At 38.9% G+C, this 16,330-nt stretch overlaps 1 protein-coding gene across 1 annotated transcript; it reads left to right on the top strand.

Moving 5' to 3' along the window:
- Positions 1–6,825: 6,825 nt before the first annotated feature.
- LOC147548550 (protein argonaute 1-like) lies at positions 6,826–15,088 on the top strand. Its single transcript, XM_086672701.1, has 22 exons — positions 6,826–6,924; positions 7,380–8,149; positions 8,221–8,429; positions 8,520–8,669; positions 8,761–8,894; positions 9,015–9,124; positions 9,296–9,402; positions 9,574–9,712; positions 9,788–9,904; positions 11,517–11,624; positions 11,738–11,809; positions 11,967–12,089; positions 12,271–12,436; positions 12,569–12,828; positions 12,975–13,117; positions 13,289–13,351; positions 13,424–13,487; positions 13,783–13,918; positions 14,003–14,076; positions 14,167–14,261; positions 14,360–14,391; positions 14,558–15,088. The coding sequence occupies exons 2-22, from the start codon at positions 7,388–7,390 to the stop codon at positions 14,782–14,784; spliced, it is 3,291 nt and encodes a 1,096-aa protein (XP_086528827.1). The 5' UTR covers positions 6,826–6,924; positions 7,380–7,387; the 3' UTR covers positions 14,785–15,088.
- Positions 15,089–16,330: the final 1,242 nt, after the last annotated feature.

The following is a 16,330-nucleotide window of genomic DNA, read 5'->3' as shown; positions in this document are numbered from 1 at the left end:
GTATCATTTCAAGAAATAATCCATTCTCATAATCCGGAGGAAGGAATCTTGCTAACATTAGAGGTTTAAGTTCCAACAAAAAAGAAATTGGTGGTAGTTGTAATAAACGCCGACGTTCGGATATATGTTTCCACCAAGTAAGAGTTGTTTTCGATAAATAACCAGTTACACAACGTACCTGTTCAGGACCCTCAACCTGCATAACATCGAAGAAAATCTTTAGACGGGAGACGTAATCCAAGAAATCCTCAATATTGATGGATCTGTCGTCATAAGAAGGGACGTTCATTCGAATATGATAAGAAGAACCGGATTGTGTAAGACCGAACTCTGCGGATGAAGGATGATGTTCGGTTTTGGGTCGTTGGTAGGGAATTATGGTGGATGATAGGGTGCTCTGTTGTCGGGTATTGGTTCGGCTATAGGGTTGGTCGGTTTCACGGTTACCTGGTACGGTGGTGGACGATGGGTTGTAGGTGGCGACGATGGGGTTCGGTTTCTCGGTTGCTTGGGAAGGTCTGGTTCTCGAGTGGTCGGGTGTGGGGGTTAACCAAGGGTTCTGTCTCACTGGTTCGGGGGAATGGGTGGTTCTCGGGTTGACGGTTGGAGAGGTTGGCTTGTTCTCGTGGTGGTTGGGTTGGATAGGTTGAATAGGGTTGGTATGAAGGGTTCGGTTCCTGTTGGAATTGGGCTCGACCAAGGGACGACTCCGGTTGTTGGGTGGTGTCTGGAAATCGGTTTAGGTTCACGGGTTGATGTGGGGAATGTCCTCGTCGACTCGAACTGCTAGGTCTTAAAGGTGTTTTCATAGGGTCGGTTAGAGAGAATGGTTTGGAAACCGATGGACGTATCGGGATTGGGTTCGGTTAAAACCGAGTAACGGTGTGGTTGGTTGGGGTAGTAGAGGTCAGTTTGTCGTTAGTTACCGCCGAGGGTGGGGTTTACCGAATCGGTGAAGATGAAGGGTGTGGTTGCCGGATGGGTAGTGGTGGTGATGTTGTACGGGTGGCGGGTAGTTTTTGTTGTATTGGTGTGTAGCATAGGTTGGTATTTGGCTTGTGTATGCGATGTGGGGTGTTGGTGGTGTGACCGGACAAGGGTTAGAGAGGGTGTGACCGAAAAGGGGGGTTGCATGTGTCTCGATCGGAGAACCGAAAGGTGTAGTGATGAATGGTTGTGTAGGTTGTTGTGAAGATGGGTGATGAATGATCGTAGTTGGTGGATTTGTTGTTGGGGAAGGAGATTGTTTTTTACGCATACCTTCAATCTGGATGGATAGTTCTTTGAGCGAATCATTGATTTGATCGAACCAATGGTTGATACGGTCAAATTTTTCGATATTTTCTTTTTTGTATTTGTCGAAAACTTCCTCCAACTTTATAAGCAAAGACAATCTTTTGTTGATGTTGTCTCATTCGGAAGCGAAATTTGGTGTCTTCTCTTTGGTAGGAGTAGCAGGAACAGTAGTGTTAACAATTGGAACGAATTTAAAAAAAATATGGCTCTAAATACCACTTGATGTAGTCGCAGCAGAATTAAAAGAATAAGATAAAAGTAAACGAAGAACGATAAAATAACGATCAAATAACTCTAAATAACTGAAAACTTTATTAAGGTTGATTGGTTTTTCTCTTCAACATGAATGCTAAAGACAGGCTGGACCTCCTTTTATAGGTATTAGACTTTCCTAAATAGACTCAAACTGGACTTTCCTAAATAATGGAAATACTGAAATACTGCAACTTCCTAAATGGATAGACTGGACTTTCCTAATTAATGGAAATACTGAAATAATGCAACTTTCTAAGTTTGGATTCAATACGATCATACTAAAACTGGGACTTTCCTAAAACTAAACGATATGGCCGATTGCCCTTTTAGGTCACAGTAGAGTAGATTTAAATTTAAATCTGAGAGACTTTCCAGAGATTTTTAAGAGATCTTCCGGAGATGTAGAAGGTGGCTTCGAGATTTTTTTGAAATCAGTTGAGAAGTTTAGAAATTGGGGGATGATCGCTTCGACAAAATAGAAATTGGTTTGGAGAAGGTGGTTTCTAAGATGTTGAAATCGGAAGGAGAGATTGTGGGAGAAAAATGGTTAAATGACTAATTTAGCCTACAATAAGGTATGTAATAAAACATTTAGAAGGAATACATTTTGGGATATTTTCATCCGTCAGATACAAAATCCACACAAAGAATGGACAACCAGACTTATACCCTGAATAACTACATAAACTCCACCCATTATATTATACACCTATATAATAGACATACTTGGGAAAGAAATGCCTGGAATATGCTATATTATACATGACCTACTAGATTCACACAATTTTTTAAAGTCATTCTCTTAATAGTCTAATCATTCGTTAGTAAATGAAATGTGTTCAAAATTATTCTTATGAAACAATTTTGCTTAAACAGAAAAAAAAAAAAAAAAAAAAACGTGAAACATAAATGTTTCATTGAGCAACTACACAATGTTTAAAAGGAGCAACTAAACATCAAGACACAACATCAGTTTATTGCCTCCAAAAATGTTGTTTAAAGAAAAAACCTTAAACATGACCAAAATTGTGAATTTCAGTGAAACATTTCTTTAAACACATCACCAAAATATAACCCACACAAAAGTAATCATAGAACCAAAAACACAAAAGTAATCACAGAACCAAAAAGGAAAAAAGATAAAATCAAAATCAAAATCAATTTAGAACTTCAAGGCAAATCAAAATCAAACATTCCTAGAGTACATCTTTGATCGAAATCAAACAACTAAGAAAGGAGAAGAAGATTTCGCCTGAGCAAAAGTTTAATCAAATTGAAACCTCTAGTTTGATCAGATTTATAGCCTTTTAGGTCAGAGTATAGTAGATTTAAATTTAAATCTTAGAGACTTTCCAGAGATTTTTGAGAGATCTTCCGGAGATGTAGAAGGTGGCTTCAAGATCTTTTTTAAAGTAGTTGAGAAGTGTCGAAATTGGGGGATGATCGCTTCGACAAAATAGAAATTGGCGGGGGAAGTTTGGAGAAGGTGGTTTCCGAGATGTTGAAGTCGGAATAAGAGATCGTGGGAGAAAAATGGTTAAATGACTAATTTAGCCTACAATGAGGTGTGTAATAAAACATTTAAAAGGAATAAATTTTGGGATATTTTCATCCGCCAGATACAAAATCCACACAAAGAATGGACGACCAGACTATATTGTGAATAACTACTGAGTTGTTTTATTATAGTAGATTTAGGTCTTTCAACCGCCATCACCATACCTCCAAGACCCCCCCAACTAGGGGTGGAAAAAACATTCCGGGAACCCGGGACCCGACCCGATCCGCCCGGACCGTTTAAACCCGTTGATCGGCTGCTACCCGAGTCGGGCATACCCGTCTTGATGGTTCGGGCTTATAGGGGCGGGATTTCGGACAGGCCCTCAATCCGAGTCCAGTCCCGAAAAGCCCGTCCGTTACCCGCCTGAAGGAGTCTGCCCGCTACCCGAGCCCGGGAGAGTGCCCGATTAAAAGGCTAACCCTAAAAGACTTGCCCCTTAATCTCTTATAAAACCTCCCCAAACAGAAACCCTATCGCCCTCTCTCAGCCTCACTCTCCCTCCGCCTCTCCCTCTCTCCGCCTCACTCTCTCTACGCCTCTCTCTCTCCTCGCTTTCTTCTTTCTTATCTGAGATATTCTTCTTAGGATGCAGGAGCACCAGCTGACGAGGAGGAACAAATTGATGCAAATGAAAATGATTCCTTCGTTGATGGTGTTGATGGGTTTGATGATGAAATCAATAGGGAATGTGATTCTTAAGCATCGTTTGCTAACGAGGGAGAAACCCCTAACCTTAGTCCAGCTCCAACAACAAAAACCTCAAACGTTAATAAGATGAAACGTTTCCGAAAATCAAATGAATTCGTAACGAGTTTGGGAAACATTGCTAGTTTGATTGAAAAAATTGTTGAAGGAACAAAGGAATATATGGATAAGATGGTTGTAGCTCTTACTCATAACCAAGAAAATGAAACTGCAACCAAAGTGGTAGCCGAATTATCCAAGTTACACGAAGGATTGGATTACAATCAAATGCTAGAAGCAGCAGATATCCTCAATAGTGACTCTCCGAAAGCAGCTATTTTCTTTGCACTGCCACCTGAATGTCGTCTATATTGGGTTCTTAGGCTACTTGGGAAAATAGGCCCTAGATATAAAAAAATATTCAGTCTAATTTTTTTGTGTGGGATTTGGTATTAATAAGTACTAGATAGGTTTATGAACAATTTTTTTTATTTAGGTTTATGAGCAGAATTTTATTTGAAATAAAATTTTATTAAGACCTTTATTTATTATCTTTAAATTCTAACCCTTTCGTGTATCGTGTTATTATTTCATATTTACAAATTTGAATAAATAATACTGATTTTAATATATATCAAAGTTAATGTGTATTTTATGTAGTTTAAGTAAGGGTAAAGTGAACTTTTACTAAAGTTTACATTCCCATTCCTATATAAACCAAACACCAAGTTAGGATTTCATCAGGAATATAATTCATATTCCTGGTCGAACAAAACATTAAACTAAGTAATCTGATTCCCAGGAATCACATTCCATTCCCGCGCGCTAAACATGGCCTAAAGCTGTCCACTTTATTTATGGTACATACTCTTGAACGAGACATACCTCATCAGAGATGCCTTATTCCGCGTCACATCTTATAAACTGTCATATCCCCTCTTTAAGTAAGTCAGTCTAACCTGTAGAGGTCGAGCTCCGACCATTCTACGAGTCGTGACATACTTCGACCATCCCCCTCGACGTTAACATTCTAGGGAAATCCTTTACGTGTCTGTTACTTCTCTTGCAAACTAACTTGACAGTCGGAGTCCCTTTGGTCGACACCATTTCGGTGTCCCTCGAAGATCTTACGGTCACATGTGTTTCGTTTCTTGTCACTGGTTTACCCCAAAGACGCCGTCGGCGCGCATAGAAATATTAACAGGTTGAAGTCTGATTTCCGGTCAACAACCCGGTCCTACTGACTTCTTGACCCGCGATTTCATCCCCTCACAGTTTTAATATCATCTCTATTTCTCAAATTATCAAATCCCTCTAAAGTAAAGTCACTTTGAATTCTTTTTTTTGTGTCTTTCAGAACCAAACGAAGACTCGAACGATTGGGCTTGGTGATCAATTTGACAGTTTCTATTTCTACGCACGGAGCCTAGAAATTTTTTTTTATATCAATTTCTAGTGATTCTAGTTACATCTAATTTGTAAAATAATTCAGTCGATTCAGATCCAGTTGATTCAGTCCAGACCTACGTAGAGGAACAAACATAACCTTAGTCGACAACCAACCTCACACCCCCTTAATGCCATATAAGCAAATACAACATGTAGCTACACAACTCAACATCCACATGAAGGAGAGAAAGAGTATATAAAGAAGAGAGAGAATGAGTGTTTATAAATGCCAAAATTTTAATACAAACCTAACGATTTAGATTTAGAAAATAAACATTTAATTTATAAATATAATTCAACCGATTCAGATTCAGCTAATCCAGTTCGGGCATACGTAGAAAAACAAACCTAGCTAACTCCACAAATGTAGGTACACAACTCGGCATCACCCGGAGGGTGAGAAGGAATACGTATATTTGTACGTATAGAGAGTAGTGTTGTTATAAAGGCCGGGTTGGCCCAGGTTGAGCCCGGCCCCGACCCGTTCCGTACGGAAAACATGCCAGGCAGGTCAACCCGGGTTCTATTCCGGGCCCGGCTTCGGCCCGACTGATTTTTTTTTCTTTTCGTTTTATTTTATTTTCTTTTCTTTTTTCCTTCATTGCTTTAAACATTTATACTCATATTAAGTATTTATATCTTATTTATAGAAAATATAAAATAACTTAAGTTCAAGAAGAAATTTTGGTTAGCTTTACAAAATTCAAAATCTTATCTAACAATAAATTTTGGTAAGTTCTAAGTTACAGAAGAAATACAGTATCTAGTTTCTTAATAAAGATTTATATCTTATGTAAATTTAGAAAATCTTTTCTTTTTAAGTTAGAGAATATAAAAAAGTTTAGGTAAGTTTTAAGTTACAGAATAAATATCTAGATTTGTACTAAAGATTTACTATATTTTATGTAAGTTTAGAAAATCTTTTCTTTTTTATGTTAAAGAATGTAAAAAATTTAGGTAATTTTAAGTTAGAGAAGAAATATCTAGATTCTTACTAAATATTTATATCTTATGTAAGTTTAGAAAATCTTTTCTTTTTAAGTTAAAGAATGTAAAAAAAATTAGGTAATTTTATGTTAGAGAAGAAATATTGTTCATAAACTATTGATTTATATATTTCAGAATAAACAATATACTGTTATAGGATGGTGCGGACCAGCCTTTCGAGGAATCGTGCTGATAACGTGTTATAGGATGGTGCAGACCATCTTTCCGGGCTGCTAGTGATACTGTCCGCTTTGACACACCTGGGTCTCACGGTTTTAAAATATCTCACTAGGGAAGGGTGCTTAACCTCTTAAGAGGAACACCACACTCCTGGCTCCCACCAATGTGGGATTGCTTTACAACATATAACTGATTTTTTTTTTTTTAAATGCCCAAAAAACGGGTCGATCCGGCCCGGCCAGGACTGTGTATAGACCCGGCCCCAGGATGGGCCATGTATAGCCAACCCGGGTTGAGTCCCGACCCGGGAGTCTGCCCGGCCTTTTAGACATAGTGTTAGAGAGTGACCGAGACAGAGTGTTTTTGTCGTCTTCACCTATAAAACATGACCATAAAGAAATCATAAAAGCTGTTTGACGGTTTGGGAAAAGGTTTTTCTCTCCAAATTCCCAAGTTTCGTAGAGGCAGCAGAATACAGATCTTTTTCTCGACCTAAGCGGAGAGGTATTCAGGTATGCATAGTTGGTTTCCAGATTTGTTTTATGGTGTGATCCACAGTCTGATCTTCTTAATCCGGTCGGTTCTTCGTTATATCATTTAGGGTTCTTCAGTATCACTGGTTTTTGTTATTCTTTTTTTAGTTTTTTAGGGATGCGTTAATCAGCTAGGGTTTCGAAACTTCTTTTTCAACTGGTTTGTATTTGACTTTGTGTTTTTCTTTTCAGTTTGTTATTTTTTTTTTCATAGATTAGGGTTTCACTGGAGAAATTGCAATTTTGCCTTTCATTTGGGTTTTGATTAGGGTTTTACCTTCAGTGAAGTGCCATTTTGTTCTTTATCATTTGCGAGTAAGATTTTTTGGTGCCAGTCTAGAGATTTTGTGGTATACAGTTAATTTCTCTTTGTGGAACATTGTGCATGTAGAAGAGACAGGATCTTACATTTCCTCATTGCATGTTATGCTCAGGTTTGATCATGGCAAGGAAGAGAAGAACTGAAGGCCCTGGAGGCAGTGAAAGTTCAGAACCCCCCCAGGAGGTTAATGCAGGTGCTGGTCGTGGATCACAGCGCCAAACTGAAAGAGCCCCACCACCATCTCAGCAGCAGGGTGGAAATGGATCACACCAAGGAGGAAGAGGTGGGGTTCAACAACAGTCTCAGCAAGGAGGAGGACGTGGAGGTTATGGTGGTGCAGGGGGATATTCTCAACACCAGGGGCGTGGTGGACAACCATCTCGTGGTATGACTTCTCAGCAACGTGGTGGCCCCTCACAGGATTTTTCAGGACGTGGGCAGCAGGCACGAGGTCCGCAATCTCAACAACATCAAGGTGGTACTGCTTACGAATCTGGTGGTAGGCGCCGCGACGGTGTTGGAAGTGGTGGTCGTGGTGGCCGTGGTGGAGCTACTTATGGTGGCCCTTCGAGTGTAGCTCCCGATCTGCATCAAGCTATCCAGGTCCCATATCAAGCCACACCAACTTCAGCTGAATCATCATTTCAAGTTGGTTCTTCGTCTCAGTCACAACCAGAGTCTAGCGTCGAAGAAGTAACGCAACTTGCTCAAGGACTCACCCTCCAGCAAGAGGTCACTCCCAGTCAGGAGATTCAACCTGTGTCTAGTAAATCTACGAGATTTCCTCTTCGACCTGGCATGGGTAGCACTGGAATCAGATGTTTAGTCAAGGCAAACCATTTTTTTGCTGAGCTACCAGACAAAGATCTTCACCAATATGATGTAAGTGTTTCTTTTCAAGTATTTCACATATTGTTTATCAATTTGATTGCTCATTGGGTTTTTTCTATCAGGTTTCCATTACGCCTGAAGGTACTTCACGAGGCGTTAACAGGGCAGTAATGGATCAACTTGTAAAATTGTACAAAGAGTCGCATCTTGGGAAACGTCTGCCTGCTTATGACGGCAGAAAAAGTCTTTATACTGCCGGACCATTACCCTTTTCTTCGAAAGAATTCTCAATTACTTTGGTCGATGAAGATGATGGCACCGGTGCCCCAAGGTACTTGCTGCGACAGTAGTCTTCTCTCTATACAGCTGAATATTTATCCTGCTTCAGAGTGTAATTATAATGATCTATTTTGTGATTCAGGAGAGAGAGGCAATTCAGAGTTGTCATCAAATATGCAGCTCGCGCTGATCTACATCACCTGGGAATGTTTTTACAGGGTAAACAGGCAGATGCCCCTCAAGAAGCGCTTCAGGTTCTTGACATTGTTCTGCGTGAGCTTCCTACTGCAAGGTGATTTTTTCTTCTTCTATTTATAGGTTCTTCGTAAGGCTGTTCCTGATTGTATAGTCACAAGATTATGACTGTAATTGCTTGTAATTAGATATTCTCCTGTTGGTCGATCGTTCTATTCACCGGACTTAGGGAGAAGGCAGTCGCTTGGTGAGGGGTTAGAAAGTTGGCGTGGTTTCTACCAGAGTATTCGTCCAACTCAGATGGGTCTGTCACTGAATATTGGTAAGTTCAGTATTTCGGTTTCCACCTTTGTCAAATATTTAACTCACTTCGGATGAAATCCTATTTGTTCGTTCAGAATGTTATGGAGTAAATTTTCGATACTAATACGTGATGCTGCAGACATGTCTTCCACGGCTTTTATTGAGCCATTGCCTGTCACTGAATTTGTATGCCAACTCTTGAACCGGGATGCCTTAGCCAGACCTTTATCTGATGCTGATCGCGTGAAGGTATGTATTTATTGTTTTTTTTTTGGTGCTTGTCAGTTCTCGAGAGAGAGAAGTGACTTGATCACCGAAACACAGTGATTCTATGTGGACAATAACTTTGGTGGCTAAAAAATTATTTTCTTTTGTTTTTAATATTACCTGTGGTTAATTATATTTCTTTGATGTCTGCAGATCAAGAAGGCCCTAAGAGGTGTGAAAGTTGAAGTAACTCATCGCGGGAATATGCGGAGGAAATACCGTATATTTGGTTTAACATCACAGGCGACTAGAGAGCTGACGTAAGGCAATCATTTTTCGTTAATGTTGTATTAATTCTAACTCGTATGGTGATGTTGTTTCTTTTATTTACATCCTTTTTGTAGTTTGAAATGTTCAGTTTCTTGCTGCGCTTAGGTTTCATAGTATCGTTGGGACTAACCTGTTACTTTTTCTTGGGTTGGTATTTATAGTTTCCCTGTAGATGAAAGTGGTACGATGAAATCTGTTGTCCAATATTTCCAAGAGACATATGGGTTTGTCATTCAACACACTCACTGGCCTTGTCTGCAAGTTGGGAATCAGCAGAGACCAAATTATCTGCCCATGGAGGTTAAACACTTAATATCTCTCTTACTAGTGTAAATTTTTCGATTTGATTGGTTCTTAAATAAATCTCCAATATAGGTATGCAAAATTGTGGAAGGCCAGAGGTACTCTAAGAGATTGAATGAGCGTCAGATAACTGCTTTGCTGAAGGTGACCTGTCAGCGTCCAGATGATCGTGAGCTTGATATTTTACAGGTATAATTTGTCGTGCATGTTCAACATTTTAATCTGCATATGCTATATTACAGTTAATGTTATGCAGTTTATGGCAGTTTGGGGATTTTGTACGACTTCAATTTGATGGAATAATAGTTCATCTGTGTCAGACATGGTAGTTGGAACTTTAGTTTTATTTCTTCTGCTTAAATTTCATTTCAAGAATGATATTGAACTCCAAGTGCAACGTTATGCGGTCTTAGTTGGTTACTAAAGATTGGAGGTTTCACAGAGTCTGCACTTTAGAAAGACAAAAAGGCAAACTTTGCCTATTACACATCGACAATTCGGCGGCTAGACATTTTATGTTCCAGTTTAAGGGCCTAACTCTGCAGTTTGAAGTCTAGTTATGCAGTAAGGCCTCGTTTGGTTTAGCTTAACATACACTAAGATCAAGCTTTTAGCTTATTTCAAGTGCTGATTGAAAATTGTGCGCGTCAGGGAAAAAAAGACAGTGACTTAATTAAACACAATAAGTCAATTTTCATTAGGAAGCAGAAGTCAGATTTTTTTGCCTGCTTAGGTTTTGTCGAGGAGGCCATCTTTGGGACTTCATAATTTTCAGAAAAAATACCCTTTGACGCACTAGATCATGGTTTTCATCTTCTTCTTCAACAAATAAAGGGTGTCCGGGAGAAGGTTGTAATCAATTTAGACTTCACTAGTCTGTCGAAGCAACCATTGATTTGGCAAGCTCAATTAAGCTTATTATATTTCCGATCTTGGGAACACTGGTTTTTGGTGATTCGATGTATTCAATGAACACTTCTGTTTTGTCTGTGTTATTATGGTGAATTGGTGACTTCAAGATTCACTTAGTTTTTCTGTGTTGTGCTTAAATGCTTTGATATATCCTTCATTAAGGCACTTTCGTTCTTTCCTGGGTAGTCTCCCTCTCTAAACCCCATACAGACTTTCTCTATGCTCCCTGTTAAATACATAACAACCTAATTGACCACTTAATGAACTTGGACTGCCTGTTCAGTTAAACACTTCATCTCTTCTCCGAGATATCTTCTTTTTATATTTCTTCTTTATTACGTATAAACAATCATAAGTTTTCATCATATTTTGTTAGGGTAATGGAATCGTTTTGTGTATGAATGATAATGATGCCTTCGAGTTTGATAACGCTAATGAAGCCAAGCATGTAAAAGTACACGAAGAAGGCTAAGATGAAGCACAACCGCTAATTACTTTGTCTACAAATGTTTCTTTATCTACCTTTGTGCTTTAGTATCGTAGTATGATAGATAAATTTGATATATCCCTACATGAACATAAATATACTAAAAAAAATGCTATTGGCTTATTTTTATCCAACCTCATGGTATAGCTTTTAAGGGAAAATAAGCGTCTTTATCATGACATACCAAACAATCAACTAGATTATTATAAAGTACTTATGTTTAAGCGGTGAAGAAGATGTTGAAATAAGCTATCTGTGTCCTCAAACGAGGCCTTAGTCCCCAAACACGAGTGTGAACATAAATTGCCCGAGATGAAGATAATAGTTATAACTATACTTACATAATCCTTTAACTTAGTTGGCATGCATTATTTCCTGAACTATCTTTTTTTTTTCTCTCAGACAGTTGGCCAAAATGCTTATCATGAAGATCCTTATGCCAAGGAATTTGGTATTAAAATCAGTACCAAACTTGCTTCTGTCGAAGCCCGCATTCTCCCTGCTCCATGGGTTAGTGAACTCGTACACATTTCGATTCTGATGTAGTGCTCTCTTTACCACCTTTCTGTTCACCGAATAGTTTGTTTCTTACTGGTGGGTGTGGTTGGTTATTGCCAATGCAGCTTAAATACCATGATACAGGAAGAGAGAAAGACTGCTTACCTCAAGTTGGCCAGTGGAACATGATGAATAAGGTCCTGAACTCTTGGTTCTACAGTCCATCTTACTATACCGATTTTGGTGTAGAATTAATCGGGTTATTTGTCATGTGTGGTATCACATGCTATCACACTGTGTGGGTCTCACATGAATAAGCCTTTGTTTAATGCTTTCCTTCTCTTTTGAATGCAGAAAATGGTTAATGGTGGGACTGTTAATTACTGGTGTTGTATAAACTTTTCTCGCAATGTCCAAGAAAGTGTGGCTCGTGGATTCTGTCATGAGCTTGCTCAAATGTGCCAAATTTCTGGCATGGTATATTGAGTTCCATGTCTCTTTGTGAATTTGTAAAATTTCTCAATAAAATAGTTGGATGATAGGCATCCTGTACTCTATCAAGCACATGGAAGTGTGCTTTTTGGCTCAGAATCGTTGTGTAATTTTCGCTTTGTGATATCCATGCTCTACATAACTATGCTGTTTGGTGTATTCGTAGGCATTTGCTCCTGAGCCAATCCTTCCACCTTACAGTGCTCGGCCTGATCATGTTGAGAGAGCGTTGAAGACTCGTTTCCATGAGGCAATGACTAAACTCCAGCCCCAGCGCAAGGAACTCGACTTGCTGATTGTAATCTTGCCTGACAACAATGGTTCACTATATGGTACGGAGTTTTTGGTTAATCCACAAATTGTATAAGTGAAATACAAATTCGATCTTGTTAAAGTGATCTTTGAGAATTAAGATCTACTTTCATCCTTTTTTTGTTGTGTATAACACTGCAAATTTTTGTCAGGGGACTTGAAGCGCATATGTGAGACAGAACTTGGTGTTGTTTCCCAGTGTTGCTTAACCAAGCATGTCTTTAAGATGAGCAAACAATATATGGCAAATGTTGCTCTTAAGATAAATGTGAAGGTTGGAGGAAGGAACACAGTGCTGGTTGATGCATTATCAAGACGCATACCACTGGTCAGTGACAGACCTACCATCATCTTTGGTGCGGATGTGACACATCCCCATCCTGGTGAAGACTCCAGCCCGTCTATTGCAGCTGTAAGATTTCCTTATTCTTCCCAATTTGAAAATTCGCTTATTCATTCAAACCCAAAAGTACAACTTCTCTAGTCCAGTTAACTGGGGTAATTAACTGGATTTCGGCTAAACTTGCAATCTTTGTCTGTTTCTTATCCAATTATTAGGTTGTGGCTTCACAAGACTGGCCTGAAGTTACAAAATATGCTGGCTTGGTTTGTGCCCAAGCACATCGTCAGGAGCTGATCCAAGACCTCTTTAAAGTATGGCAGGATCCTGTGAGAGGAACAGTATCTGGAGGCATGATTAAGTATGTCACTTAATTTCTTCATTTTTGGGGTTGTCAGAGTGTGATAATAAACAACTTGCCCTCATTTATGTGTAGGGTTAAACCATATATGGAATTATTACATTATCGGTTTGAGAAAACACTATTTTGTCGGCGGTCTCTTAGATTTTGAATCATTTTTCATGTTGGCAGGGAGCTTTTGATATCTTTCCGTAGAGCAACTGGCCAGAAGCCTCAGCGTATCATATTCTACAGGTACTGTTTTCCGAAATGCACAACTGATAATTCTTCTATTTGAGACTGAGTATTCCTTTTTCCGTCTTTCAGGGATGGTGTTAGTGAGGGGCAGTTTTATCAAGTCTTGCTCTACGAGCTTGATGCTATTCGTAAGGTAATATCATTGTAAATTTAATTAATATCCACGATGAGGATCCCTACATGCTTCCTCAGTTTCATTGTTTTCATCTTCTAGCCCATTCTTGTGTACGAGAATAATGTTGTTGTTTACCTAAAAGTATACTCCCTGTTAGCTTTTAGTGGTTGGTGGAGTATCATTACAGGATAAGTTCACCATATGCCTTCCTGTGTCGCCGGAGTCACAGCAATTTCTTTTGTTTGTTTGCCGAAGTCTTACTTTTTTGTTTTTGAAAATTTCTTCCTTTCCTGGATCTCTTCATCCATTTCAGGCATGTGCTTCTCTAGAACCAAATTATCAGCCTCCTGTAACCTTTGTTGTGGTTCAAAAGCGTCACCACACTAGGTTGTTTGCCAATAACCACAATGACCGTCGATCAGTTGATAGGAGTGGAAACATATTGCCTGGTAAGTTTCTTTTAATCATGTGGTGTCAAAGAAGTCTTCTTTGGGTCTGATTCTGAAGAAGTTTGGTATTCTTTAAACTTGCAGGAACTGTAGTAGATTCCAAAATTTGTCATCCAACGGAGTTTGACTTCTATCTCTGCAGTCATGCTGGTATTCAGGTATAGCTGAGGGTTTCCTTTTTTACTTTAGGTTACTTTGGATTTTTTTTTTTGTAACACAAGTGAAAGCTGGGTTATCAAATATTGTAGGGGACAAGTCGGCCAGCACATTACCATGTGTTGTGGGATGAAAACAAGTTCACAGCTGATGGTCTCCAGTCACTGACGAACAACCTCTGTTACACGTAATTACTTATATTTTTATTATTTATTTGGTTAATAACTTAAATTAAATCAATTTTTTTTTACGGTATTTATATTTATTTATTTTTTCTTTTTGCAGATATGCTAGATGCACTCGATCCGTCTCTATCGGTTAGCTCACTTATATAATATATATATATATATATATATATATATATATATATATATATATATATTAGTATCTTAATTTCGCATCTACACTATATTTATGTATAAAGCAGGAGCTACTTTTTGTATCATAATAAACATGTACTATATCATTGATGTGTTTTTGCAGTACCCCCAGCATATTACGCACATCTTGCTGCATTCCGTGCACGCTTCTACATGGAGCCAGAGACGTCGGATAGTGGATCCATGATAAGTGCAGCAGCAGGTCGTGGTGGTGGCAGTAGTTTTGGAGGGGGTCGTGGCCCAAGAGGAGGCCCGAGTACAGCAGGTTCAGCAGTAAGACCACTCCCTGCTCTGAAGGAGAATGTGAAGAGGGTCATGTTCTACTGCTAGAATGTGAGAATGCCCTCCGTTTTGACTTAAAACACATCTATCATCTGTGGTTGAATATTTTGAACTTCCAAGTAAGACTCTTTTAAATTATACTGTGACCTAAAAATCTCTTCGTGGTAATAACTAGTCCAGCCAACAGAACTACTACAATAGTTTGCTGAAGAGGGGGGAAGTGTTTTGATGTGATTATTTATACTATTTATATGACTATTGGGTTTGTTAATTTTACTAAGGTGTGTTTTATTGACTCTTGGTCGAAAACAATATTTTACTGGTTTACAGTATGTGGAAAACCTGTTCATTTACGTAGTTTTAGATCCTGCAAGTTAGTTCCATAAATCTGAACATTTGTTGGCAAATATTCAAGGATTTTTGCGTTCGACTCGGTAGCTCAATGCAGCTGTAATGCTGTTCGTTCGATAGTAGAAATTGGCCTTTGGATAGTTCTAAGGTTGGTATCATGATTTTATACAACAACTAGAGTAATTTGAGCATGTATCTTCTTTGTAGCTTGGTGTTGAATAAAATTATCAGTTACATACCTTCTTGGCAAGTATTCAGGTTTACTGACTATGCCCTTTTGCTTTTGTTGGTATAGAGTTCAATACATGAGATAGTTTTGTATGGCAATTTTAACTAGGGTGTCTCAAGGACAATGTACCTTTGTGGGAACATCAGGTTTGTTTAGGATTCCCTCCGCCGTCTCTTGGCCTAGTGGACGGACACTAACTCTAACACGTAAGCCCTAAATTCGATCCAGTAGAAGTGCGAATCCAAGCGTTACTGAATTTGGGTTTAAATAAAGTAAGTTAATTGGGGTTTAGGCCCCTTAGGTTGGTCTTTAAGAGCTTAAAGTAGGCGGTAATCGTACTTATCATATTTTGATGATGTATCGATGTCTTGCAATGACCATTGTAGTTTGTATCTAAAAAAATCTGAAATTTGTTTGGCACTGCAAATTGTTCGGGGCTACAATTCTTGTGTGGCAGGTGCTAGATTTTTCAGTTGTACTTCTGCCCACATAGCCCTCATTGCATTATCAGCAAAATTGTGTAGTACAACCGAGTCTGTATTTTGCCTTATCCCTCCATTCAAATTTGAAACATGAGGTGTATTGGTCTCTTTTTTGGTGTACCTACACGTCCTGCAAACCCTCTTTCCTCGCTCAAGACCCCTCTCGCTCGTCTCATCCTGTACCAAGTCCTCGAACACAACGTCACAGGATAAAGTTCCTCGCTATAACACCGTGCAGCACTTGCTCTAACCCCAAACTAACACAAGTCATGAATTTGTACCTTTGACTAATAGGCAAGTTCCAACGCTAAGAGTTTTCCAAGAAAGGTGATCTCTAAGAACGCAAGAAAACTTAAGAAAACTTTAAGCTTTACTGCTTATGAAGTCGAAGTTTACAAATGTGGATACACTTCCCAAGTCACTCTAACTCTGTACTCTATCTTCACCAAAAAAAATACTCTACACTCTATTGCTTGATTCCTAATTTGGTTGATTACAAATGAAGGGTTATACTAGTTGCCTTACAAAATCA

Source organism: Eschscholzia californica, unplaced genomic scaffold (assembly GCF_041429995.1).
Source record: "Eschscholzia californica isolate CP2 unplaced genomic scaffold, dmEscCali1.0.p SCAF_3, whole genome shotgun sequence".
NCBI classification, from domain to species: domain Eukaryota; kingdom Viridiplantae; phylum Streptophyta; class Magnoliopsida; order Ranunculales; family Papaveraceae; genus Eschscholzia; species Eschscholzia californica.
Note: the sequence above shows the minus strand (reverse complement) of the source record. Positions and strands in the feature narration are given on the sequence as shown.